The following is a 26,530-nucleotide window of genomic DNA, read 5'->3' as shown; positions in this document are numbered from 1 at the left end:
GTTACCTTCTTCCTTCTGGTCACATTGCTTTTATTTTCTACCTTCTACTCTGATACATGGGAAGCAGGATAGGTCACACAGCTGATAACCCCCCCTTCACACCCAGTATCACTGAACTGTCAGAGTTTGTATCCAGTTAGAGCTGTAAGAAGGCTTCCTGGTGGTGTGAATTAAAAAGGTTGCAGTCTCAAGCTGTTTGTAAATTGGCAAACATCCACCAGAGAAACTACTGCAAGACTCTATTTTTACTTTTTAGCTGTCTCAGTGCTGAAGCTAAGGAAAAATGCTTTGTCCTCCTGAGCCAGTTTGGCTACATACCAATGTCACCTGTACCGCTGAGCTCACCTATGCAGTCCCCAAGTCCTTCAAAGAGATTAAATCACTGCAAATGTTTCAAAAATTACATAACAGTAAATCCTGTATTAAAGGGACTTTTCTGAAAGAAAAATTTGTACATTAACTTGTCTATCATTACCCATAAGCCACTTGGGAAAAAATGAATAATTGCTGGAGGGAGTACAAGAAAAAAAAACCTTTAAAACTCTTACCAGACCATTAAATAGTCACACTAAAGACCTTCAAAGGCTGTTCCCAGGCACTGGAACAAGCTGCTTTTATGGCTGATTACGTTTGCTTATAAGAGAATTAATGTGAGTTTTTAGAGATTATTACATCATTCAGATGAAAACATTAAGAATACTGAAAGCAAGAGTAATGCTGCCCTAGGATGTCAGGAATATTTTCTAAAAGGTCCTCCTTGAAAAGCAGATCATTTTTTGTCTGCTGACTTCTTAGATGGTTTATTATGAATATACTTCATGATTCTTCTGCCTTGAGCTATAGTCTATTGTTGATGTTCATGCAAAACTCCTGTCTGTATTAATTGGCCAGTCCTTATTCAAGGCTGTATTGCTGAAACTAAAAAAGTTACAGAAAGTCTCAGAGGAGAGCTATAGTGAAGGGAGAATTACAATGGCAAGAGAAAAATTAGGATCCCACCACAAGTGTAGTGATTCACCATCAAAAATTATTCCTGTTGAGGGAATGCAAAGCCACCAAGCCTACCATCACTCTGAGATTTCTGTAGCACTGTCACCAGGGGGTGAGAAAGGGATTCTCTTCCTCTATAGGGCCCATATGCTCATTCGTTCTTCCAGGAGGGCAGAATTTAACACTGAGTAAGCTAATGGCTAATTGGATTAATGGAGCAAAGATGGAAGAGTGTTTAGATAATAGTATGGGCTAAGCCATTCCTTTCTGTATGCTGTACCAGTCACTATGTCTGACTCTGCAAGCTTTGTCACTGCTAGTGTGGAGAACCTGTGCCATTCTCCAGTGCACAGGGAAGAAATGCTCTAAGGCATCTGACGATCACTTTCCCTCACTGTCCCTCTTTCCCTAGCTGAAGAATGATGATAATAACACTGACCTGATAAGGAAGTTCATTCATGATTTTTCCTAAATTGCTTGTAATGCTTGCATCAAGATCACTATGGAAATGTAAAGCATTAGCATAGTCAACTTGGCTTCATTTAGCAGTTGAGGAGCTGTTAAATTGAATCATGTGCACTCCCTGAGACTACCCAATTGAGGAACGTACAGTGAAAAGAAGCTTACAGTGGCTGGTGAGATATCCATCTTTCCTCTTCTTAATGTACCAATCAAGCTGCAACTCATGCACTTTTGCTGGAGAGACAGGATGGGAAAACACTTAATCACCTGGACTAAGTAAGTGAGTTGCTTGCTGGCAAGGAAAAATGCAGCTTTTCCGAAGCTCAAAACTTTGCAGGAGCTTAATGGAGCTTGAGGGAGATTTTAACTTTGAAAATTGTGATTAAGCCTAACTTTCTAGGCTCCTGATCAGATCTACCACTATTATTGTGACCTGTCTTAGAGCAATGTCCAGAGGTCCTTGCCCAAACTGAGACCTCACTGTGAGTTGAACATACTCACAAAAAGGGAGACACCCCCAATTTTTAGTAGCCTGTAGTAATGACGGACAGGACAAACATGAGAAAAATTATCTGAATTTTACAGATATGGAAGTATTTGACAGATATTTGACTTGCTCTGGGTGATGACATTTCATCTCCCTACATCATGGTTTTATTCACTAATCCAATCAAAATTATTTTCCCCAAAAGTATTAAGTCTTTCTAAAATCATTACACATGCATTTATGGGCACCTTGACTGGGACTAGTTCTGTGAACCATACCTAACGAATTGACTGGGAAGCTGTGCATCAGCTTAGTATATCGCCTAGAGAATGGTTCAGCGGTTTGTAAAGCATCCCTTGACATTTTGATTATTCAAGGATGAATACCATAGGCACCTGGACAACATTAGAAAACTAGATGAGATGCCCCACAGATCATTTCATTTGACAACTGTTTGTGTTCCAGGCTAATTCCAGGTGAGTAGCATGGTGCATAGTAATGCAGCTGTGCCATTATTACAGGCATCTTTTGAAGGGTTTGCCATTTCCAGGAGACTGCAGGAGACAGCTGCTATTTTGTATTCAGTCCAAAGGCAGAGAAAGGCAGAGGGGGCATATAATGAACTGTACCGTGAAGCCTTGAAAACGTTGTTCCTTTAACCTAAAAACAGCAACCATCATGCTGAAGCAGGATGATTTTTTAAAAAAAGATCCAAAGTGTGGTTCCTGATAATACTACATAAAAGCAGAATGAGCCTTGATTATCTCCTTGACAAGGAATTCCACCTCTAAAAAAGGCACGGGCACTATAACTGTGGGAGAGGGGTGGCTTGCAAAGGGGTAACTTGCCCTTCGGACCTTTCCCCTGCTCCTCATTGCTAGGGCTGTTTGTTGCTGGTGCACTCCTATACCAGAGCTCAAATATTACATGAGGAAACAGAAGCCTGTGATATTATTACAAGAAGCCTATCTAGTTTCTAAAATTCAAAGTGCCTCTACATAGGTCCGTGATTCTGTGTCACTAATCTTTAATGAAAATGCTGTTAAAGAGAATAAGAAATGAACATAACAGTGGAAAGGTAACTCATTTGCTGTTTGCTCCCATTCAATCCTGAATGGGAGCCTCTGCTTGTAGATACAGGAATAGAAACAGAGTTCTGCTGTCCAGAAAATTTCTTTGTGGTTCTAGTTTTATGGTAATACACCAGAGAGAAGGGAAATGTTTTGCACTAAAGTTGAACAGCTTCCTCATCTCTTTTCATCTGATTCTCCACTTCTCGGTGGCCCATACCCCAGCTTTTCAAGCTACCAAATACATAAGCCATCTATTTTCTACCTTATCACAGGCTCAGGGAAGCATGATGTTATCCATCCAGAGCCCACACAACCCGAGCACCTGAACATGTATTTCTGTGCTACTCTCCTTGTTTTGAAAACCTTCCATATACTTCACATATAACAGCCTGCTTCCTGGGACTTTGCTTTTTGCCTGATCCTTTTATATACTCCATTTGTCAATAACACTCATTTCAAATTCAGTAAATTAATGTTCTGCTTTTACATGGTATGTTATGTGAAGAAATGCTATCTCTTTACAATCTTTCACGGTTGATCAGGATCAGTAGGTGACCTATTTTAAAGAAGTTGAGGTAAAGAAACTGAAGATGAGAATCTAAAGCCAAAAGCAAACATTACTGCCAAAAGTAGGAGGAATGAGGATTTAGGCATGATTCATGGCACAGCGCCCTAACTGTCCAGTGTAAAAAGGTATTGGTCTCTCCTACAGATTTTGGTACACCACATACAATTGGAATATTTTAACAAAAAAGACAGGTTCAAAAGATTATTTTTTTAAATAAAGCATTCCCTTAGCACTCTACCTAGCAGAGATTTGAAGTATATGTTTAGTGCTTAGCAAATGAATAGTCTATCAATTCAAGGAGACTGTTCATATACCCTAAGCTAGTCTGGAGTTGGTCTGTAAGGTAAGTAATCCTTTATACCATAGCTTTACCATTCCTGATCACTGCATTTTATCTTTTTATTAACCCTATCTGATTTCAAATGTTTTGCATTACTGTTTCCCTGAAGACTTCAGCCAGCCAGCAAGGTGCTTTCAGTGAAAATGCAGCATGCTGTGGAATCAGCTTGGGTTCTCAGTTACTCACTGAAGTTTTGACTCTGTGCAGAGCCAGAGAACTTGGACTGCCTGGATTTCCTAGCTGTCTACTTTTTGCAGGGAATGATCCACTCTGAAACTGGTTGAGGAAAATATATCATTTTCATGTTTTGTTTTTTTTTTTTATTCCTTCTTATTTAAAGGGAGATTTAAACAGATTAAAATCTGTTCCCTTCCCAGCAAAAGAAACTATAAATCAATGAAAAGCACTTTCAAAAAACTGTGTATCTAAAACTTCAAAACAGATGTGTTAATTAAATCGTCCTCTCCTCATGTTACTTATTCTAAAAATAGAAAAGAACATAATGTCCATGGTCACTGTAAAGGGTCATGGGATGACATTTCATTTGCAATCGTATTTGGTTGAGAAATCCCAAACCAGGAAATTGTTCTTGTTTGGGTTGCTCTTTTTCATGGAATTGTGACCTTTTGTAGTTCATGTGTGTTCCAAGCATTTGAAATATTCACAAATTAGTCAAATGGTTCAAAGCCTTGCTGCTAGTTGTATTTGAATTTCTCGGTTTTTCCTTTCCTTGGATTCCACAGAGTAAAATTAGCAGTAGTTTGCCAGTGTGTGTTTCATTTCAAAGTGCCGAGAAGCTGCTGACTGTCTGCCAGTTACCCAGTTAAAAAGAATAGCTAAGAACGCCTTCCAGCTTTCAGTTACCTTCTGCTGCAAATTTGCATTTAGAATCACACAAACATCAAACCATGACCGAATATGCAGAAAACAGTTCTTTTATAAAAAAAAGCATTAATACAAAAAGATAGGTAAAGCACTGCTTGATTAAGATTAAAATTGGACATTGACCAGTTTTCACACAAGATAAAGTTATTGGATTCCTCTATTTGAGATCAGAAGACACTCCCAATATTTAACGTTTTAAGAATGTATGTTTCTATTGGTTTCAGCAGAGCTACACCAGTTTATACTAGATGAAGATCTAGCATTACACTTACAAACATACACTTGAAAACTGTTAATCTTGGCATTCTGAAAGAGCTACTAGACTAATAGTTCTGAAGCACAGTTATCAGTTTGTACTGTATGATTTGTGGGAAAGGAGATTAGATTTTATTTCTTTCTGGTTTATTGTTGAATTTAGCCAGGGTAGAATGTGACCTATCCAGTGAGTTATTTTCAGCTGTCTTAAACACTGTAATTTTCCATGTCATAATTTGCTGATAGTTTGGATAATTGCTTGGTTTCCAAACCATCAGAATCCATTACATCAATGCAGGTATTTTTCTTGAATGGCATTGAAGAATCAATGCCCAATGACAAGCAAAGGAAAAGCATGCATTAAAAATAAAGGATTATTTCAACAAGAACTACTGCTGTGGTGCTAACTTACCGTTACGAGCAATTGCACTGATGCTAGAAGCATTTTGAGTTTTATAATGGCAACAAATTTAAGGTGGATCCAAAAGGACAGATTTTAAATGGCTGAAATGATATGAAAATGTAGGATAGTCTGAAATGTCTGGATCATCTGATCCAGAATATATCTGAGCATAACCGAGTATCTGCATTGTCTCTGTCTGAACTATTTTGGATATGCACATGTGGTCTAATCTTCATGGTCAAGGTTTTTTGAATGGTTTAGTCTACATTGCCTCCTCTGGCTTCCACTCAAATACACCTTCCTGATATTTCCCTCTTGACTCTGAATTACCCTGGGGTCATTAGTTCCTCAGTCCTGTCTGGATGAGAAAGGATAAACAGGTAGCAGTAGATAGCATGCATTTCAGCAAGTAGCAACAAACTGAGGTGGGAAGTATACAACTGCAACTACACTCCTAATGAGTTGTCAGAGATACTCGTACACTGGAGAATGCAGCAAGCTGTAAAAGTTATAATTACAGTGACTTTTCATTTTCTGAAGTTTAGTCTTATAAAAAATCCATTTAACTTGTTAGATGGATTTTTCTCAGCATATCAAAGAAAAAACACCTGCTTGTGTGAGTCCATCAGGACACTACATTTTAGTAACTTCTAGAAGCAGTTAGTTTCCTTTTCATGCTGTTTGTGAGTAAAGGTTAAATACAGCTTTCAGCAGAAAGGCTCCTGCTGGCTTGAGTTTGAGGTGGTTGCTCCTGTCCTGGATAAAAAAATGTATCACAAGGGTATCATCAAGAGAATCAGGGGAGAATATCAGCTTTATTATTTTTAGTATAGTTTCTTTCCATTTCTTCTTGAGTCCTGGGGGAGTGTGACAGCAAATCACTGCCTTAATGTATATGCCTACAAATGTTGCAGGTGACCATAAAACTTTCTCATCTATTTATAAACCCAATGCTTGTTTCTAAGAGTACCTATTACTACATATTAAAAAGGCTGGTTTTACACCTGAATGGAGAAATATAATCAATTCTCTATTTTAAATCTTTCTGTCTTTAGCTCATTATAGGACAGTCTGCTCTTGTTAGGAAACAGAGGAATAACTGAATCATTTTAGCAGTATCCTCTGCATAGTTCATCTTCATACAATTCACTGACGATCAGTAGTCTCTGTTTCTCCATGGGCTTCTAAAATTCTCTACAGGAAATGATAACTGTGATAAAACAAAATCTGGAGTTTCCCCCCACCCCAATACTGGAAGAACATTACTCTAATGATTGTAAACACAGAGAAGATACATCAAGATTACATTGATATCACCCAGAGCTACCATCTTCCTCAGTTGGTTCTGGTCTCTGCCATGGAAAAGCACAAAGGGCTTCACTGCGTTGGAGACTTCTGAACGACCTTTCTTCATTGATAGTATTATGTTTTAAGCATCTTTCTCTCGAGGGTGATCTCTGACCAACATATAAATCTTTAAAAGAGGAGATAAAAGTCTTCTACTTTTTGCCCCCTAATTGACCATTTCATTTCTCTCCCTCAGTTTTAACAGGAAGTTATTTTCTAGGGAAAGAGCTACTCCAGAATAATTTCATATATGGATACTCTTACCCTAGAACAAGAGTAATTTTCCCCAGTGTACTTTAATCCTTCGTAAATGTTACTGATTTTTCTCCAGAGGACCTTCTGTCTATAGGCAAGCCCTTACACTGAGACCAGAGGTTATCCCTTTTGCATAACAGAGAAGAAATGGATAGTGTTGTTCTTCAACACTTTTTTTCCTGCAGTCCCTAATACCATTGCATTTATACTCTGAAAATTTTGAAATGTGATATATCATTGACCTGGAAACAAGGAACACTGATGGCTCTTCTGAACTACTAGTTAATTCCAGGATGATGTACAAACACACTGTGAAATACTGTGACATGTTTGCCGTGGGGAAATGTCTAATACCTCTTCTCAGAGTAATCCAAATTTCACTCAAGTTAGAAATTAATCGGAAGATTGCTGCTTATGGTGCAATGGCTCTGTTCTGGCTCTTAAAAGTAGGTTCCACACTCTGACAGTGCATTTGCAAGAGCATTTTAAGCTTGTGATAAAATACAAACAGAAACTTCCTTATGAACTCAGTGATAAATGCTTTTGCAAAACAACCAGCAGAGCAAAATAAAGATAAGTGCACTCTTCATTGGCCTGAAGTAACAAACTTATGAAGTGTGTGGAACATTGTCGTAGTTTAACCCGAGCCAGCAACTAAGCACCACGCAGCCGCTCACTCTCTTCCCCCCCCTGCAGTGGGATGGGGGAGAGAACTGGAAAAAAAAAAGGTAAAACTCATGGGTTGAGATAAGAACAGTTTAACAGAATAGAAAGGAAGAAACTAATAATGATAATGATAATAATAATAATAAAATTACAATAATAATAAAAGGATTGGGATATACAAAACAAGTGATGCACAATGCGATTGCTCACCACCTGCCGACTGATGCCCAGTTAGTTCCTGAGCAGCAATCCCCCCCAGGCCAACTCCGCCCAGTTTATATACTGGGCATGATGTCACATGGTATGGAATACCCCTTTGGCCAGTTTGGGTCAGCTGTCCTGGCTGTGTCCCCTCCCAACTTCTTGTGCCCCTCCAGCCTTCTTGCTGTCTGGGCATGAGAAGCTGAAAAATCCTTGACTTAGTCTAAACAGTACTCAGCAACAACTGAAAACATCAGTGTGTTCTCAACATTCTTCTCATACTGAATGCAAGACATAACACTATACCAGCTACTAGAAAGAAAATGAACTCTATCCCAGCTGAAACCAGGACAAACATCTACAGGAAAATCAAAGGGTGGTAAAGTGTGTAAGGCCAAAATAACCTTTTGCTATAAACTTTGCATCCATGCAGTGCCTATAACATCAGAGGTTAGGGCCTCTGTGTGAAATAACTTTATAAGAATTCTGATGGTTAACTCATAGCAAAATCCTGAATAGCTTTAAATGACAATGCAAGGTACAGGTTATCAATAAATTATTGATTTTTAGATTCCTCACTGCAGGCTCAGTATTCCCATGCACTGAGCACCTGAGTTTCTATCAGCAGGGAAAATAAGGGCACGTAACATCTAGAGGAGTGCTTGTGCTTGACAGTGTCAAAAAGGAGAACCACTCTTTACTAACAGAGTAATGAACTTAATTTGTGCTTTGACTTTGAAAATAAATTATATTGTCTTTTCCAGAAACAGTGTCGTCTCCCCTGTCATAGATGTCATAGACTGGAAGACTTTTCAGTACTATCACTCTGTGGGCCTGCATCGAGGTGTTTTTGATTGGAAACTAGATTTTCATTGGGAACCTGTGCCAGAGCGTGAAGAGAAGGTACGACAGTCTCCCATCAGCCCTATCAGGTAACAGTCCATCAGCCAATATGCCTCTGCTCAGCTCAGCAGCAAAACTGTACAATTTGGGTCACCTTCTAGCTAACAGAAGAGAGACGTGGTTACTTGCATATGCTCAGTTCACGTTTTTTGAAGGGATAGGGTTTTGGTTTACACTGTGTTTGTTTGGCCTTTAGTAATTATTCTAACTAGATTGCAGTCATACTTTCAACATGACAGGTATTTTCCACACGTTGAGACAACTAGTATACAACCTGACCAGACAAGGTGTGGAGGTTTGTAGGGAAAGAAAAAGATGGATCATGCAGAGTTAAAAGAGATGTCTAAATCATTATCTGTTTGTCTGTTCATTTGGGTGTACATGTATGTAACATTTCCTACTGTTCTGAGCATTATTTAATAATTCAGCTCTTGGCTCCATTCCCCAAGCAAATCCTAGAATTCAGTTGTCCTTTCTTTTGGTTAGATAACCAATTCATTCAAGCTTATGTGGAGTAGTATTCAATCATTTTGCAATATTATCTCTATGGAAATGGCAGGATTTTCACCCTTCACATAATTCCCTATCCAAAACGGAAGGCGTTCACTCCCAAACTGTTTTCTACACAGGAGTCCTGCAGTAGCTGGTGCAGTGGTGGCCATGGATCGCCATTACTTCCAAAACACTGGAGCTTATGATTCTGACATGACCATGTGGGGAGCAGAAAATCTGGAGCTGTCTATAAGGGTAAGAACCTTAATTAAAACATCAAGCTCTGGCAACTATTGGGCTTTTAAGGAACCTGAATGAAAAGGCAAGAAGCAATTTATAAAAGCAGTTAAGTGCAGAATGTCTCGGGGTATGGAGAATATCACTTCCCTTGCAGAAGTCTATCCTCACACTCCATGATCTGTCAGGACTATACAAGAATATGCAGCTGCTGTGAGTTAGGAGCATTATGTCAAGAGAAGGAAGTTTCACTGGCTATCACTATCTGCCGGAGGACAGAGTCACTGGTTTTGGCACCTTCTGAAAGCTGCTTCTTCTTTTTTGGCATGTAACATGCACCAAAGGGAGAGTAGCTTTATTTCTTTGCCAGCCTGTAGTTTTAATACCAAATTGTTTATATTAAATTGATTGCATTGATTTTTGCTGAATACAAAGAGTAACTTACATTAAAAAGCAATGAAAATTGCAGACACAAAGGGTATAGAGTGTTTAACATCCCAGACAAAAGAAGGTGTGCCCCCAGGCCTCTTTACTACACTGCACTCTTTGTGCACAGAAAATTATAAAAGCATATAAAAAACCATACTGGGTCAAATCAAAGGTCTGTCTTGCCCAGTATCTTCTCTGTGTCTCTGTATCTGTGGGGAACAGTGTATGAAGAAGCACATAATAATGTTCTTCCTGTTTCCAGGAATGTGCAGATTAGGATTTTCTGAGGCAGAGTCTATAGTAAGAGAGCTTCTCCTTTTTAGATAAAGGTAATCTAAATAAGGTAATCTCCTTTTGCGCCTTCACCTGTGTTTCAGACCTGGCTCTGTGGTGGCTCTGTAGAAATTATTCCATGCTCTCGAGTGGGGCATATCTATCGAAATCACTTTCCGCGTGCTTTCTCCTATGAAGAGGCCATCGTGAGGAACAAAATCCGAATAGCAGAGACCTGGCTGGGCTCTTTTAAAGAGAACTTCTACAAGCATGACACAGTGGCTTTCTTAATCAGCAAGGTAAAAACATCTGTAGTGGTTTTTTTCTGAGGGAAGGAGTCTGTGTTGAGGTAGGTGAGGGGGGTGGAATAGGGGTGGAGGTGTCTGTGTGCAGTCAAACATACAACATACATGGTGCTGGGGACAGTCTTTTTATGAAACCATCCAGTGGAAGAGCTGTCAGATCAGGAAAGAAGGAGAGAACCTTGTGCCTAGGAGTTATTTGCTGAAGTTATCAGATCTCTTAGAGTATGACTTCTTCTCCAGATGACTCTTTCTTCAGCTTGTCCAACAAGCTGTGATTTATTTTTCCACCAATATTACATGGAGGGTTGCAGTGCATCTGAAGTGAAAGCTAGTAGCACTGTGTTCTCAAAGGGCCCTCCTAGAGGAGTCATTCTTCATTACTGAAGGTCTTCCTCATGTGATTCATGAGGATATTCAGTAATATTCATGGGCATGAGACAAACTGTGGTGTCTCTCCTACTGGAAGGGAAAATATCTGAATGGTCTAGGGACAAAAAAGGTGATTTTTTTCCTGAACTGACAGACATCCAGAAGCAACTGTCTGTAACTGAGAAAGTCAGATTTCAACATAGCCTCTCTTTACAAGTTACTTTTTCATTAGAAGCGTCATGCAGGCAGCAGTCTGACCTCCAGGGATTTGGATTCCCAGCAGCCTGTATGCTATAGAAAGGCTTGCAGCCAGGTGTGTGGCGTAGCCCTGGCATGCAGCCACACTTGAACCATCTGCAGGCTACACACCATCTAACAGCTACAGAATGGCCACACTTGTTTTTAAGCCACTGTATAATCCCTTGCAGATCAGGATCGATCAGGGGACTGTATATCCCATGTATTACAAACCACTGGATATTTGTTTATTGGGAGTCATGCAGCTGTGGTTAATGTTGTTAATGTTAAATTGTTAATAATGTTGAGTTGTTAATGTTGCTGCAGTTCTCGGGAATTCTCTGGCTCCAGTACCTTTTCTTGTAACAACATCCTCTCCTACAAGGCAGTGGACAAACTTGTGAGCAGTTTTGAATGAAAACGTGTCATTCATCTTCCTGTTCATTTAACAATGCCACGCTTTTAAAAGCATGAGAAAAAGATTAAATGAAAACAGTTAGGCAGAGCATGGGTAGGTGCTGTGCAAAGTTTCCCATTCAGATTTGCTCTTGCATTTCAGTTCTGCATGCCTCAGTCATTGCAGTGCTGGCTGTCATCTAAGAAAACCAGATCCAACAGGAGCTGCATTATAGTGGAGAGAGGAAAAGGGCTGTGTGTTGGTGTGGCTTCTCTCCTCTCACCTAGTCTGACCTCCTTACACTCCACCAGTGGATTTACCTCTCCAGTCAGCCTACTATGCTAATCCTAGAGTCTGAGGCTATCACATTCCTTTTTTCATTTTATTTTCACTTATTTAAAAAGCTTCTTCCTCCTTGTCTGTGTTATAGGTCTGAATGCCACTGGCCAGAAGTTCATCAATTGGCTCACAAGGGTTACAGCCATGTAATTGCAAGGAGGATGCTAGGCCAAGTCCTTTAAGATGGGCAGTTAGGTCTTTAAATAATTTAATAATTTCCTGAAGGCCTTTCTTGTCAACTCAGAAGCAATTTTCTGTACTAAAAACTACAGCCATCAATGATAGAGTTTGCTAGCTTTAAGCACCCTGACCTTTTGCCTGAGAGCTTAGTCTAGCAAGAATACTTTTAGTACTCCCAAGTATGATGCTCCTTCAAATGATCAATTTTACGATCTCTGTGCTCAGCATACCATGACATAAAAGGCCCTTTTCTCTGTTCCTTTCTTTCACAGCCAATATTTTCAGTACGTCAGTGCAGCGGGATGTTATTCAAAAGACACCAGCAAGCCATGACATTATTGCCGCTCAGCTGCAGATTGGCCCTGCGGGGATTTATTGCACTGAGAGGGTGAGCGGAGCCACCTATTGGCCACTGCCAAAATCTCCGTGAGCCTTGACCGCCGACATTGCCCACTGCAGAAATAACTAGTGACCCCCGTTTAGGTTGCTTTAGAAGTCTTCCCGTCTTATGGTCTGAATCGCATCCTGCACAGGATGCCCGTGGTGTGGGCGTTCATGCAGACGAGTAAGGCTCTTCCCAGCTCTCTACTGTTTCAGCCACCGTCTCTTTTTCTCCTTTTCTTGTGCAGCTTGTTTATTTAATTTACAAGCACAGTTTCCTTTCAGATTGGTTTACAGGGATAATGACTTTCTTTACATTATTTACACCATTTATTTGGCTTCAAATGCAGACTGTAACTGGTATGACAGAATGAGATTTACTGCCATTGCCTTCTTCAGCCAAAGCACAGTCTCATGAGAAACATCTCTTTTTAGGGGAGGCATTTTACTTCTCTATTTCCCTTTTCCAAGAAAACCTTTTGGGGACAGGTTTGTGTGGTGCTGAATTGCTGAACTTTCTTGTTATGCTTATTGAATCTGAGACTGATGCTAAACTATGAGGTTCTCTTTAACATACTGCAACTGTTGAGCTTTGCCTGTGCAGCTTACAGTGGCTGGCAAACAGTGCCACATGGCATGATTGATCCCTGCCTTTAGAAACTGATACCTCTCCCTTGATGTCCAAGGCCCTTCATTTGTCAGTGTTTTTCAGGCATGTCGCAAAGTCTTTTTTTCTTTCTTATGGATGCAGAGAAATAGCTGGTCTGAGGAAAAGTTATTTACAGGCTATGTACCGATTTTAATTTCTGATGTAGGAATCCAGACCAGTTTCCTGGAATCCAAAACTGCATTTTTAAAAAGTAGAAATGTGAAGGGGGAGATCTACTGCTGGCAAGAGAAAGAGGAGAGAGAGTCTTAAGGGTGGTGAGATATTTTTAGTATTTGGGCACTGAGAGATTTAGAAAAGTGTTTTGTGTTTTTCTGAAACTGAAGGATTAGACAGTTACCTGCTTAGAGTTTTTCAGAACCCTATTAGACATCTTGAGTGCTAAATACCGTCAAATATTCAGACTGTCAGTCCTTTGCAGTGCAGATGCCTGTGGCTGCACCAAGGATTGAAGGCACTTGTCTCTTTTCAGAACAGAGTTGCTACCAGGACAGGTAGGAGTTGATATTGTGTGTATATAATTCAAGAAAACACATAAATCATAGGAAAGGTTTTATGCCTTTATAGCCGCAAAACACATTCACTTACTAGATTTAGTAACTATCAGATAATAATACGATAGACTATATTTTGGGCTAAATTCTGTCATTACTTACATCTTCTGATCATGGAGGACTGATAATAACTGGGTAATTTGGGCTGTTAAAAGCCAGGAAATTGAATTTTAATCAGCAGGGCAAATTCTATACTGAATGACAATTTAATGCAATCCCACTAATTTCAGTGCAACAAGTATGAAATTTGGCCCTGACTTTTTTAAAATAAAAAGATGACAAAGTCTGACTTATCTTGCAGTATAATAATTTTTAGAAGAAATATTATTTTCACAGTGTATGCTACTTCTGAAACATTTACTTCCATCACAATGCCAGACTAAATGCTGTTTTAGCACAAAGTTGGAGGGAGGCTATAGCTGGTCCTCCTCCTTTGCATACTCATGAGAGATATATATCAATATCTATAACATGCAGGATAGGAGAGGTGGTGGAAATAATTCCTGTGTAGTCATTTTCACTTCTAGCACCTCTAACACAAATACACTAGTAACCTTGTTGTCCCTATGGTTTCTCCATAAAGGCAGAGAAGCCAGACTGCGGTGAGCGTCTTCAGCTACAGAAGAGACTGGGCTGTAGAAATTTCCAATGGTTTGTGTCAAATGTGTACCCTGAACTCTCCCAACCTGAAGACACACCAAGATTCTCTGGCAAGGTAAGAGAAAACACACTATAAAGAATGATTAGTGTTTTTGCATTGTTCAAAGACCCCAGTATTGTTTCCATGTACTAAGTACTCAGTGAACATAGAGTAAGAGGCTGTTCCTGCTTTGAAACATTGATTGTCCAAAAAGACTATGCAAGGATGGGAGGAGAAAGAAAAGGACAGAGGAGACAAACAGCTGGTCCAAATTCTCACATAAACAATGAAAGCCAGCCAGGAGCTGAACCCAGATTGTCTGACTCAGTTCGGTGTCACAGCTCAGTGGATCCTAACCTTACATTCTTCAGGTGCCATTAGTAAAGGAATTGTGTTGCCTCATACAGATAGCAGCCGCAACAGCAGTGGAGATATCTCTGTGCTGACCCATGCGCATGAAGAGAAAAAAGCATTTATTCAGTCCTGCACTTCTCCCAAGGGCAGAGGTGGTAGCAATAGCGGTTCCTTGGCTGACTGTGTACAGGAGGCAATATTCTCAATGTTTTTTTTTTTTAAACATGTAAGTTGATAATTATCATTCATTAAAATGTGAATTTATTCCAGGCAGCCTTACTGGAAGGAATTTTCCCCCAACAAGGTAACAAGGTCCACTAATTAAGTCACACTCTGCTATATGTAGCCAGATTTTACTGTGACCTTTTACTATTTTGTCTCTTTATTATCAAATTTTGCTTGAGAAGGGTAGATCACAGGAATTGTCACTTTTTTTCTTCTGGAATATTCTGGCTTTTTTTCTGACTACAGTGTCCAGTTGAAGTGCAATTTTCCATTAGCATAAAAATTTTTACAGATTTCTTTTAACTATCATAACATTTAAAACCAGAAGCGGGTATCTCTAACTTAAATAAAACTCACTGGGTAACACTGACCTTTGGTGATACTCTGCCTTTTATATTAGATCAGTTTGCAAGATCAATATGCAAGATCTAGTCTGAAAGAAAAAAATATTGCCTGAATTATGAGCAAAAACATACATCATAAAGGGATACAACCACAAAAAAGTTGGCTGAAATATATTTTCTTTGTATCTGATTGTGCTTTATTTCAGTATAAACCTTTACTTACAGCTTTACAATACTGGTGTTGGCTTCTGTGCAGATTACAGACCTGGAAGAGCCATTGCAGAAGGCTCTATCGAACTCTCCCCTTGCAGTGACAGTCTCACCCAGGTACTGTATACTTTAAGTATATAGGCACTGTATTAGATCTAGGGAACCATCCAGAAGACAGTCACTCCAACATGTAAATGGCTGGCTTGACATTAATGGAAATACTGATGTATTCAAAATTAGGCACGTGGTAAGGCAATGATGCCCACTCTTCTGCAGCTGTGTGCCATTTGAAAAATGTCAATGTTCCATGTATCACTGAGGCCAGATACCCACACTCTGCTCCAGCAGACATCATTAAGTGCCTATTTGTTAGTACATTTGGTAGTGTTTGGAGAACTGAAAGCCTGGGAATAAAAAATATATAATGATTCCAGAATAATGGGGATGCCTAAAACTGCAGTTTAGTGCCTAAACTGCAGTCAAAGGCAGGAGGGAAATTCATGTAGACAGACTCCCAAGTTGGCATTAGACTAGCAAGTTCATGCATTAAGGGAAGCCAAACGAACACAGACTGACTGCAGATATTTACTCCAAGCCTCAAGCAAGTTTTGCTGCTCACACTGAGTTCAGGGTGAGCTGCAGGCACATTTCTAACTGCAATGTGTGCAGACACTGTCAGAAACACCCTTCTGTTCAAATATTTATTAAACTAGAAAATTTTATTATAGGATGCGTTTACTTTATACATAATTACAGTCCACAAAGCCTTTCCTTAGGTAAATAGTTATGCCACAATTAGCTAGTGTGGGGGGATTGCTTTGCAGGGTCAAGGCTGTCAGGTCTCCATCACTCATGTCTGGGTTGCATCTTAACAAACATGTACAGGAAATTATTTTTTGAATTAGCATTTAAAAATGAATTGGGATGTCCTTCCATCGTTCAAACAAAGCCTCCCTCTTCCAGCACTTTGAATATAACAGCATGAAGGAAATCCGGCTTGGTTCTGCTCCATTGTTTTGCTTTGATGTCAGACACGGGAAGGTTATCCCTCAAAACTGTACAAAGGAGACAGACAACAGCCACCAGCACTGGGATGTCCAGGAGGTCAGTAGTGACTCTGCCATGAGGGGAAGGCAGCTGATGGTGACTGTGGGATCACTGTGTGATTGACAGGATTCATGTGTGGGGAAGGGATGAGGTATTTGAAGGGCAAGTTTCACTCCTGTACCATTTTCACCCAGGAAATTCAGGATGCCTCTTGCCCATTTACACTGTCTGTGTGCAATAAATTTGGTTTAAAAATACAGGAATCCTACCTAAATTCATATGTCCTTGTCTTAAGTGTTTGTCTTACTAGCCTTATAGGAATAGAATCAGCATCAGTGGTTGTGAAAATAAGTGCAGGGCAAATCCTTGCCCACTTCTTTTGGATAGAGGAAGGGTCTGGGAATCCTGAACCCTCCCAAATGAGAGCCCTTTGGGAGTAGAGGAAACATTAAAATTCCTCCTGCATTGTAAGAGAAGAGCAAACTTCCTATTAGAGGAATTCGGTATTATTCGGTAGACTTCACCCAGCAGAGCAGGAATTCCTCTACAAGACTGAAAAATGTCATGTTCTAGGACAGCCTGGGAAAATAGCAGTTACTGTAGTTGTAGGGATGCTGCAATCCTCTGGTACAGATCCTACTGTAATTCGTTTTGATTCCTAAGGGAAGCACTGGGCCTTTTGAAATTTTGTGGCCTGTAGTACTGTAGTTGATGCTGATGACAACCTGTACCCATAGGAAACAAATAGTGGTGGAAAAGAGATCTATTGAATTCCGCACCTACGACTCCTGTCAGCTTTGAAAGGAATTATGAATACTCACCATGCCCTAGACTCAAAGCTAAATGTAGTCATTATGTTTAGAGCAATACTTAAAAAATTTTGAACAACCACTCATTACTGGTGATCTATTGTATGTAAAAAGTTTCAGAAACATGGCCTAGCTTTTACTGGAAATCCCTTATTTTTAATTTGTTCTTTCTTATTCTCTCACCTTGTAGAATGGCATGATTGTCCATGTCCTTTCTGGCAAATGCATAGAGGCAGTGAAGAGTGAAGATGAGAAGGACTTGTTTTTGTGTGTATGCAACAAGAATGCAAATCAGGTGTGGCAATTTGAACGTTCCCATGGGCTACATCAGAGATGACTGACAGGTCTCTGTGGAGGTCAAGTGTCCAAAAGTTAACATTACTTCTGTTTGGGATTTAAGATACATTTCCTGCATGGACAAGAAAGTTGTTTGTGTTTGCTACAGCATGCAGGGAAGTTAGGAAGGTCTCTCCTTTGAAAGCCTGCTCAAATAGTGGCCGCCAGTTTCTGGTTTATTCAGCTCTAGCTAAAATTTCTATTTATTATGTGAAGCAGGGAATAAAGATACTGTGAGCATCAATAGATTCTCAACTCTGCTATTGCAGAAAACAGTTAAGTTTGCCTTTTGAAAGAAACATGGAAAATTGGCTGCCAGACAGCTTGTCTTTAGCATATTCTGTGATTTCTGAGGATACAGGAAAACGAATGTTTGTGAAACTTTTGAAACTGTAAGAGGAAGGCAGCCAAACCAGGATAAGAGTTTAGCTTTGTTTTACAGTGCACTCGACTCATATAAAACAAAGTAGGTTTTTTATGCATAAAAGTAGTATATGTTTTCATATGTAATAGCTAAAATTTTGTTTTCCAATTAGCCTGAACCAAATTTCTACCCTCTATGAAATTGCACAGAGCATAAATTAGCACTTAATTAGGTACTAACTGCTCTAATTGACTTGGAATACCAACAGTCCTCAATGTTTGGCACAGTCCTTCATCCACAGTCTAATTTGGATGGGTGAATGAGGCTGAAATACTAACCTTTTTTTGTTTTAATGAAAACTCTTCAGGAAACTTTTGTGGAATATGGAAGAAGATTGAACTAGATTAGAAAGAAGTGTCACAACTTCCCTGCTTGTTTTGAAATGGAAAGTATCAGTGGCATCGATTTGCTCTTATAAAGCTATGGGATGAGCTTATTCTTATTCCAGTGACAAAACTGCTGGCTGAAAACAGCAAATGAAGGGAAACGGCAGGTTTCAACTAGGAAGAAAACACTGGCACCTACTTCCACTTGCTTGCAGCCTGAGTTAAGTCTTTCACACTGTGAAAGTAAGTCTTTCACACTGCCAGTTTTAGCCCAAGATCTTTTAGATTCTTGCCGTTGTGGGTCTCCAAGCCAATCCGCAGAGGACAGTAGCATACAAAATTTTCTAAACAAGCTTCTTCTACAGAGCCTGCATCCCTGCTGACCTCCTGTCTTTCAAAGAAGTGAATGAGAGTTGATGTTAGTTAATGAGAATGGTCTCATACAGTATGCACTAGCAAAGCAAACTTCTATCAGTATTTTGTTAGGGTGCTTTCAATATTGGAGTTCGAACCAATAATGATGACACTTTCCAAGAGCCTGCTAAGACAGAAGGACAAAGATTTGGGAGTCTTCCCACATCAGCACCACACCTGATTTATAGTATAAGTCAGTCATAACTATATGTATTTATTAAAGGGGAAGGGCATCATTAATGAAACTTAATTTGGTTTTGAGATTTTTTTCAAGAGACAGGATTTTTTTTTTTTCTAGTAAAATGTACAGCACATTATTTGAACTTTAGAGAAAGGAGGAAATAACAGAACATTCTGCTCAGAGCCTTCCAGTCACCTGCTCTTAGTAAATCATAATAAATTGGTTTCAAGCATATAAAATTGGTTATAACAGAAGACATGAACAGCATTCTGTGTTGTGTAGTCCAAAACATTTCCCTGTGGGGGTCTCTGTTTGCTTTGAGTGCTACAGATTCCACAGCAGGTTCAGGCATCACTCCAATCACCCTAATTACTACTCACTCTTTCTTTGATAGTATCAGAATCTAATACCATTTGCTGCTGTATCATTTAAAATCTCCTGTGACATTCTTGAAAATGCTTCAACTTTCAGCTGAAAGGATGGCAGCAACTTCTTCGAGAGCACCAAGTGATCCTTGATCATTGCCCAAATCTAGGGTGAGGAAAGAGAATTTCTAGTTGCATAAAAGCTGAGTGAAATGCTGTTTTAATGACATGTGATTCCTTTATTTTAAATTATAAGTATGCCAGATTTTTTAATTATGTATTATTTATTACATTTTGGACTCTACAGTAGGAATATAATTCCTTCAGCATTTAGCTTAATGTTAAAAAAATGTGTATACAAATATGATAATTGATCACGAGTGGGATTTATCACAAAGAAGAATGAAAATATTTTTGGTTTAGAGAGGAAATGTTTGGAATTAAACTTAAGAGATATGGACATCCTCATCTTAACACTGCTTTTTAACATAATGATAAAAACCTAGAAAATAAGGTTTGCTGTAGATATATGTACAATAGAAAAATGTTACATAATATGTCTTTCAAGAATAAAATGAAAATATATGGTTCAGTACCATTTAAAAAATAATTGTTATTACACTTATTTCTTTTAGTAACAGTGTAAATGTGTGTTTGGTTTCCAAGGGAACTAAACTCCAGAGCACAGGCCAGAAGGGAGCTGCAGCGTAGTCTAGGAGATCTCCGTGTGGGGACAGCCAGGGGACACAGATTGTGGGCCATACCGTGGAGCATGCTTCCCTCTAATATAAATGTAACTTGTTATTACACAAAAAAACCAAAGGGAAAACATCTATCCCGTTTTTCCTAGTTTCCTTCCTGTATGCCTTTTAAATGGATTGGTTGGTTGTACCGATGCTGTTTCCCCATTGTGGTCATTTACACATTGCCCCTGTGGTTAGACCCATCAACTATACCCTTCTCCTCAAGTAGGTTTTACAGGGGGCTCAACAAAGGGTCTCTGCTAAGGGTGCTAGTGTGTTTTCCTCATTCTTGCCCATCTTTCAGACAACACAAGCAGATAGCAATGCTTTGAGCATCACAAAACATGGAATTGCTTTTAGCTCTGTATTTAGACAGGGACAACATTTCAGGTTCCTCTAATTCCCACTGACACGGGAGAAATGTAAGAACAAAATGTTTCAGGCAAGAACGGAGTAGCAGTTTTAACTTTGAAGGCCTCCAAAGTAGAGCCTTGGGCAAGAGCAAAGGAATTCCAGCATAACACGAGTAAACATCTTATAGTCTAACTCGACCTGTTTCTTTGAATTTGGCAACCCAGGCATAATGAACGCTTTGAGCCAAACCCACCCAGCAAGATAAGCTAAAAGGTCACATTCAAGAACAGGTCACCTTTTGGTTGACTACACTTACTAAATAGCCTGGTTTATTCCTCTTCCAGCTAACTGGAAACGGAAGAACATAAAGGCTTGAAGTAGTATTCAACTTTTAAACCTAGACCCAGTCGATGCAGTCGCTATTGGCTGAAGTTTGGGGTTTGTCCTGTTAGGTGAGGTGTCATCACTAACACAGAGAAACAGAACGGCAGCATTTTTCTCCATGTGTTAACCTGAAGTTTGAAGAGGGGGAAGGTGAGAGCAACCTTTATGCTAAATCCTGTAGCACAGAAATGTTCAGGGTATCTCTCAGTCCACATGTAAGTGCCTCCAGGTCCTGCCTTAGAGACATCGATTGAGCTGTAATACTGTCTGCTTACTAAAATGCAGTAGCTTTGATTACAGATTTCCCTAGGAAGGAATGGGGCTATGCTGAGGCAACCAAGACAAGAACAGTAACAGCCTAGATTTTCCTAACAGCTGGAAGGTGACATGTGAGTGAGAGCTTTCAGATTCTGCCTTTGTATCTCATTTTATCTCCAGCAGTTTGATTCAAATTATGAACGTATTGGAAGAGAGTGTTTTGCAAATATTAGTAACGTCTTGGCTCATGTTTTTAAGCTATGCAAACTGCACACTTCTCCCCTGAATAAAGTATATCAGTGCACAGTGAAATGTATTTTTATTCCTCTTCACTGTGATATGATTGGCTAATACCTCTTTTTCCACATGCTGCAGAATAGCTGGTCTGCAAAGAACCCTGCCGGAAAGCCTCCAAGTGGCAATACCTTTATTTATCTGTCACCTAATGGTCTTACAGAAATGTACAGGACTCTGCCTCCACTAACATCTTAGAGGGAGTTTGATTCTATAGACCTTTGCCATAATTTCTATCAGTTTCAGTGAAAAGGTCTGAATAGGGGCTACAGAAGTAGAATCCCTGGAAAGCATGATTTCTGGCACACCCTTCAGACAGCTCACAGCTGTTTCTTCACCAGGTGGCTTGAAAGGATGTACTAGAAAAACAATCTGGCTACATGACTTGGGATAGCAGGCATAGCGTTTTTGCTGTCTTTCTAGCTGCAACTGAAATATATTGTACTGCAAACTGTAATATATTGTATTACAATAGCTATACAAAATGCTATTGTAAAATAGCTGTCCCACATGGGGGTTATTATGCATGAGACACATGGGATGGGATTCACCTCTGTTAACTGCAGCCACCTAAACAGCAGTCACAACTAAGCTAATTGTCTAGGCTTCTTCTACTGGTCAGCAGACAACACTTCCAGAGGTAACGTCTTCCTTTTCAAAGACAAGTATTTAAACAGGAGGGGTGAATCACTATCTAGACGTGCTTGCTTTCTCTGCTGATTAGAGAGGGAGTCTTAATGATTAATTAGATGGCATGTGTAGCTTTTAAACTGGAGTTAGGTGGAAGGAACATCGTCCGAAGGGTACCCAGGGTAAAATCCCTTCCAGAAGCCCAACCCCGGTGCCCAGCTCTTCCAATTCCCCCCAGATCTGGCTTTAGGCACAGAGATGACAGCCAAGAACAAAATCCACCGCTACCATCTGCAGTTTCCTCAAATAAGCTTACATCCAACAGCACAATTTTTTTCAAGATAGCTTCTTCGTTCACAAACTGAGAGACCCCACTGTGTAGGATGCTGTGTTACAGCATGATCTGGTCCCAATGGAATAAGAATTGAAATTTTCAGAAAAGTCTCTGTAATATTTTGAAGATGTTAACTCTAATATTAATAATAAATCTTCTATATCTTTCTGTTGAGTAGGCTAGAAAGTTACAGCAGAATTTTCATGATACAAAACAGATAGAGGTGTCAGGATTGCTAGCAAGGTTCTTTTTAGCTTGAACCTAAGTTACATACAGAGCAGCTAAAGGCTGAATAGATTATTCAGTTTCTAAGTAGCTACACAATGACCTTTGTTAAAGTCCATGACCTTTGGTAATACTATCATGATATTTATTTAAACTAACAGTAATTTTGTGTTACAAATTGAGAAGATGTTGAGAATAATGTTTTTAAAAATATGCATTACATAAAAATAGTAAATATATTTTAAAATAATCTGAACTATTTTGTGCAATTACTCAAAAGATTGCTGCCACAAATCTCCATTCTTTGCCATATATTTATTAGTCTCTCAGTCTTACAGACTGATAACAAGTAATCTAATAATGTCACTTATATTGTTATAGGCATAACTGAGCATTAAAGGATTACATCCTTTGGTATTATGTTTTTCACAGTGTTTTTTCTTAACTTCTTAAGTTAATATCCTATTAGGTGAAAACTGTTTTTTTTACAGTCTCTTTTTCATCATTTAATGTGACATTTACATGAAAAATTTAATCGCAGATATGAAAGAAAATCAGCTTGTACTTTGATGCATCAGGAGTTCATCTCCAAAGATTTTGAACATCAGATATTTATATCTGAATACAAGCCATTGGGAGGCTGCTTCAAACACAGTATATTCTGCCAATCACTCTTTATACATATGGTTTGGGATTACTGAACAAACCAAAAGTGGTCAAAAGCTGTAAACAAAAGCCAAAGCAAAATCTTTAATGCTAAACAGTCCTATGGAGAAGATAGTTCATTGCATTAGTGTCTTCCTTTTTTCTTTCCCTTTTATTAGCACACACTGCCTGCTTTGCCCACTTAGAAATCAAGAGCCAAGCAGTGAACAAAGAGACAGTTTCATAATCAGAATATTTCAAGTGGGCAGATGCATAAAACTCATCACGTCAATTAAAAATAAGCCTTGCAGTAAAATTCTCATTGGCCAAGTTGTCTATCTAAACCACTGGCTTTTTGTCTTCTTATCTAATTTGTGTATGTGTCATACCCACTGAAAACTCATCATCTGTGGTGCCAAGAGCTGTTTTAACTTAGAAATCAGTCAACAAATCATATAGTCTGGAAGGCCGCTTAGTCTGACTGAGCAGCGAATGCTTCCTGAGTTCAGGCAGTTCAGCTGATGGATCACCAGCTGCCGTAGCAAGCCCCCAGATGGTGGCAAGAGCCACTTCTTCAGGGCTGTTTGTCCTTGATTCCTTTATTTGCAGAAGCAAAGGAAACATTAATTTCCTAGTGTAACAAACCGCGGTCAGTTTGTGGTGTCTGCGTAGATATACACACGTAGAACCTCAGGAACAGAGCCTGGTGCTGATGCTAAGGAAATAACTTTTAGTTTTACATAAACAATGAGCGGTTTCAGCTCCAGTTCCTGCTGTTGGAACAACCTCCTGCATGCAGCCCGTGACAGCACTCTTAAGATTCCCTGGTGCCAAGAACAACTCTTAAATCAGTGATGAGAGGGAAGGGTGAAACAAAATAGGTCTTGACACTGAAAAATAACTTGATAAGCAAAATAAGTACAACGAGACCATAATTTGCTAATTACAAGAAAATGTCCATCTTTTCTGAAAAATATAGTATTTCCTATGTTTTCATTCAACATTAGGCATTGTAACATGATGCTTAGGCTTGGCAAAGAGTGGTAGTTCCATTTTGCAGAATTTCCAAGGTTTCTGAGTTCAGTTTGGTTTCAGTGTGGAACAAGACCCAGCGCTTCCTTTACTCTCTGAAACTGAGCTGGGATTCTCACTTGGAGGCACGATGAGAGAGGTCCCCAAGCCAGGCTGCCCATGGCAAGGTGCCAGGCCCTGCTTTCTTGTCACACCATCATAAGAAAGAATGTTTTCCTCTGGGATTTCTTGCTTTCAACAAGCTGGCAAATTTTGATAAAAACTGTTTTGCTGGAATTTTCTTTGCCAGCTCTAGTGAACGTGTTTATAACAATTACATGCTAGCAAAGACCGCAGACTTAGCAGAATGAGGAAAATCAATATTCAATTTTTAACAGTGGGAAATAATAAAGTGGCAAATGGGAAAAGCTGAATTTAATTTCAATTCCCGAGTACATCCATCCATTTCTTTTTACAGCACTGGAGCACTGTAGAACAACCAACAGGGCTACAATAGGAACAGCAGCTTCAGGTTCATGTTGCAAATACTGGCTCCTAATGGCTTGCCTGGCAGGGAAAGCTTTTCTCTGCATTTTCATGCATTTGGGCCATTTGCTCTCTCTTTGCTCTCCTCGGCACCTGGGGTGATTTTCATCTCTCCCTACCTGCAAAAGCAAGCTCTGGAGGGGAAAGGACGAAGCAGGAGGCTGGGGATTAAGGATCCAAACCCAAGTCCTCCAAGCTGTTTCAGCATTTCACTTGTCAGGTAGATTTGAGCAGCCTGGGTCTTCCCCCACAACTCAACCTTCCCTGCTCTAACTCGGGTGGCATGACAAATTACCTGAGCAAGCGTAAGAAAAGCCTACCTCCCACTCCTCAGGGATGTGGCAGGAATGCACGAAATTCACTCTGGAACGGAGGCGAAGCTAATCTTTTGGGTCCAACAGTCAGATGCTGTTCCTCCAGTCTGCCTAGCACTAACCCATGCTGTCAGCCGACCCACTGGGGGTTTTGGTGACCTGACTGACACTCAGGTCCACCTTGTGAGAATGCTCTAGTGTCAAATACATGGGTACTTTGTGCCTCCTTCTTTATTATTTTTTGTGCCTCCCTTCCTTATTATTTTTAGGACCCCTAGTGGCGGGAAAAAAGGCGTTTGTAGAGATCACCCCGGAAAGCTCTTAACATGAAAGCAAGACATGAAATACCAGTACGGCCATAAGCTCCAGTCAGTAAGGAATGAATGTCAAAATGCCATTTCTTTAATTAACATTCTGGATTTTCTCCAGGAAGAGTTATCTCATCTTTTTCCTTCTTGTACAGGATACTGCAACAGAATAAACTGAAATGGAGCTCTCTGTTTGTGGAGGGAAGTATGCTTTTATGCCAACCAAGGAAAAATATGGTACACTTTTAAAACAAAGCTATCCCTTCTCCCCTCTGGCACCCCCAAAATCATCCTACTATTCATCTGAGCACAAGTTGTCCAAATCCAGGGCTGCTACTGCATAACTCAATGAAAGACTAAACTCTGCCAGGAAAATATCGAAGACATAAAATACATTTATAGCTACTGGTGATTGTTATTTTATGCCTGTCAGTAATCTTTTTAGCAAACAGCTATCCTCAATTATTGATATTTCATTATGGGGTTTCAAGGTGACTCTGTAGATGACAGGTTTAACCCCTAATTTTCTGTTTCTCAGTAGGAATAATCTTGGCATGATGAACATCTGTCCCTCCAGATAACCCTCATTTTGACCCTTGACAACAAAAAACTGTTGTTTTTTGTCTTCGGCCCTTAGCCAGATCATTCCAGCTGTGCTGGTACCATGAAACGCCCCCACCCTGTGCGGATCTAGTTCTGCCAGGCCAGCGATTTCCCCCTCTGAACTGTGAAGAATATTAAGCTGCAAGAAGGGCAAGAACAATTTATACCTGCTCCTATACTAGGTCCCATCAGTACAATTGTATTATTAAAAATGTTTAAAACTCATCCTCAAAATAAATAGTAAAATGAATAAAACCCCTAGATGTGGACAAAGTCTACATCCAGCAAGAACATAGGAGAGTCGTATCAATTTTTCTTGGTTTTGGCAGTAGAAAGACAACCCTAATGGAGAACACAGGAGAGCAAATAACAGCAGGAGAAGTGGCAGGATGGAGGAGGTTATTTCTCAGACTGTTAGAATGTGCAGGTGGTCATTTGTTCTACTGAGACCAAGATTTCTCTTCTTCTGGCTGGACGTGTCAGAAATATGCACAAATCTATACTTGAGGTT

The 26,530-nt window shown here is 39.7% G+C and overlaps 1 protein-coding gene across 2 annotated transcripts in view; it reads left to right on the top strand.

Annotated features, from left to right (window-relative positions):
- The window catches only part of GALNT15 (polypeptide N-acetylgalactosaminyltransferase 15), a 28,340-nt gene extending 8,360 nt beyond the window's left edge, over nt 1-19,980 (top strand). Inside the window, exons 5-11 of one of the 2 annotated variants that reach the window (XR_003922865.2) lie at nt 8,697-8,864; nt 9,465-9,582; nt 10,371-10,565; nt 14,279-14,410; nt 15,465-15,585; nt 16,432-16,572; nt 17,515-17,610. Coding sequence is in view for 1 of the 2 variants with exons in the window: in XM_030010551.2 (XP_029866411.1) it covers nt 8,697-8,864; nt 9,465-9,582; nt 10,371-10,565; nt 14,279-14,410; nt 15,484-15,585; nt 16,432-16,572; nt 17,515-17,661 (1,003 nt within the window). In the remaining variant the exon portion in view is untranslated. Of the gene's footprint in view, nt 1-8,696; nt 8,865-9,464; nt 9,583-10,370; nt 10,566-14,278; nt 14,411-15,464; nt 15,586-16,431; nt 16,573-17,514 lie in introns of both variants that reach the window. The other variant, XM_030010551.2, reaches the window with a different exon arrangement.
- The last annotated feature ends 6,550 nt before the right edge of the window (nt 19,981-26,530 follow it).

Source organism: Aquila chrysaetos, chromosome 3 (assembly GCF_900496995.4).
Source record: "Aquila chrysaetos chrysaetos chromosome 3, bAquChr1.4, whole genome shotgun sequence".
Classification (NCBI taxonomy): Eukaryota; Metazoa; Chordata; class Aves; order Accipitriformes; family Accipitridae; genus Aquila; species Aquila chrysaetos.
The sequence above is the reverse complement of the archived record's forward strand: the minus strand, read 5'-3'. Positions and strand labels throughout refer to the sequence as shown.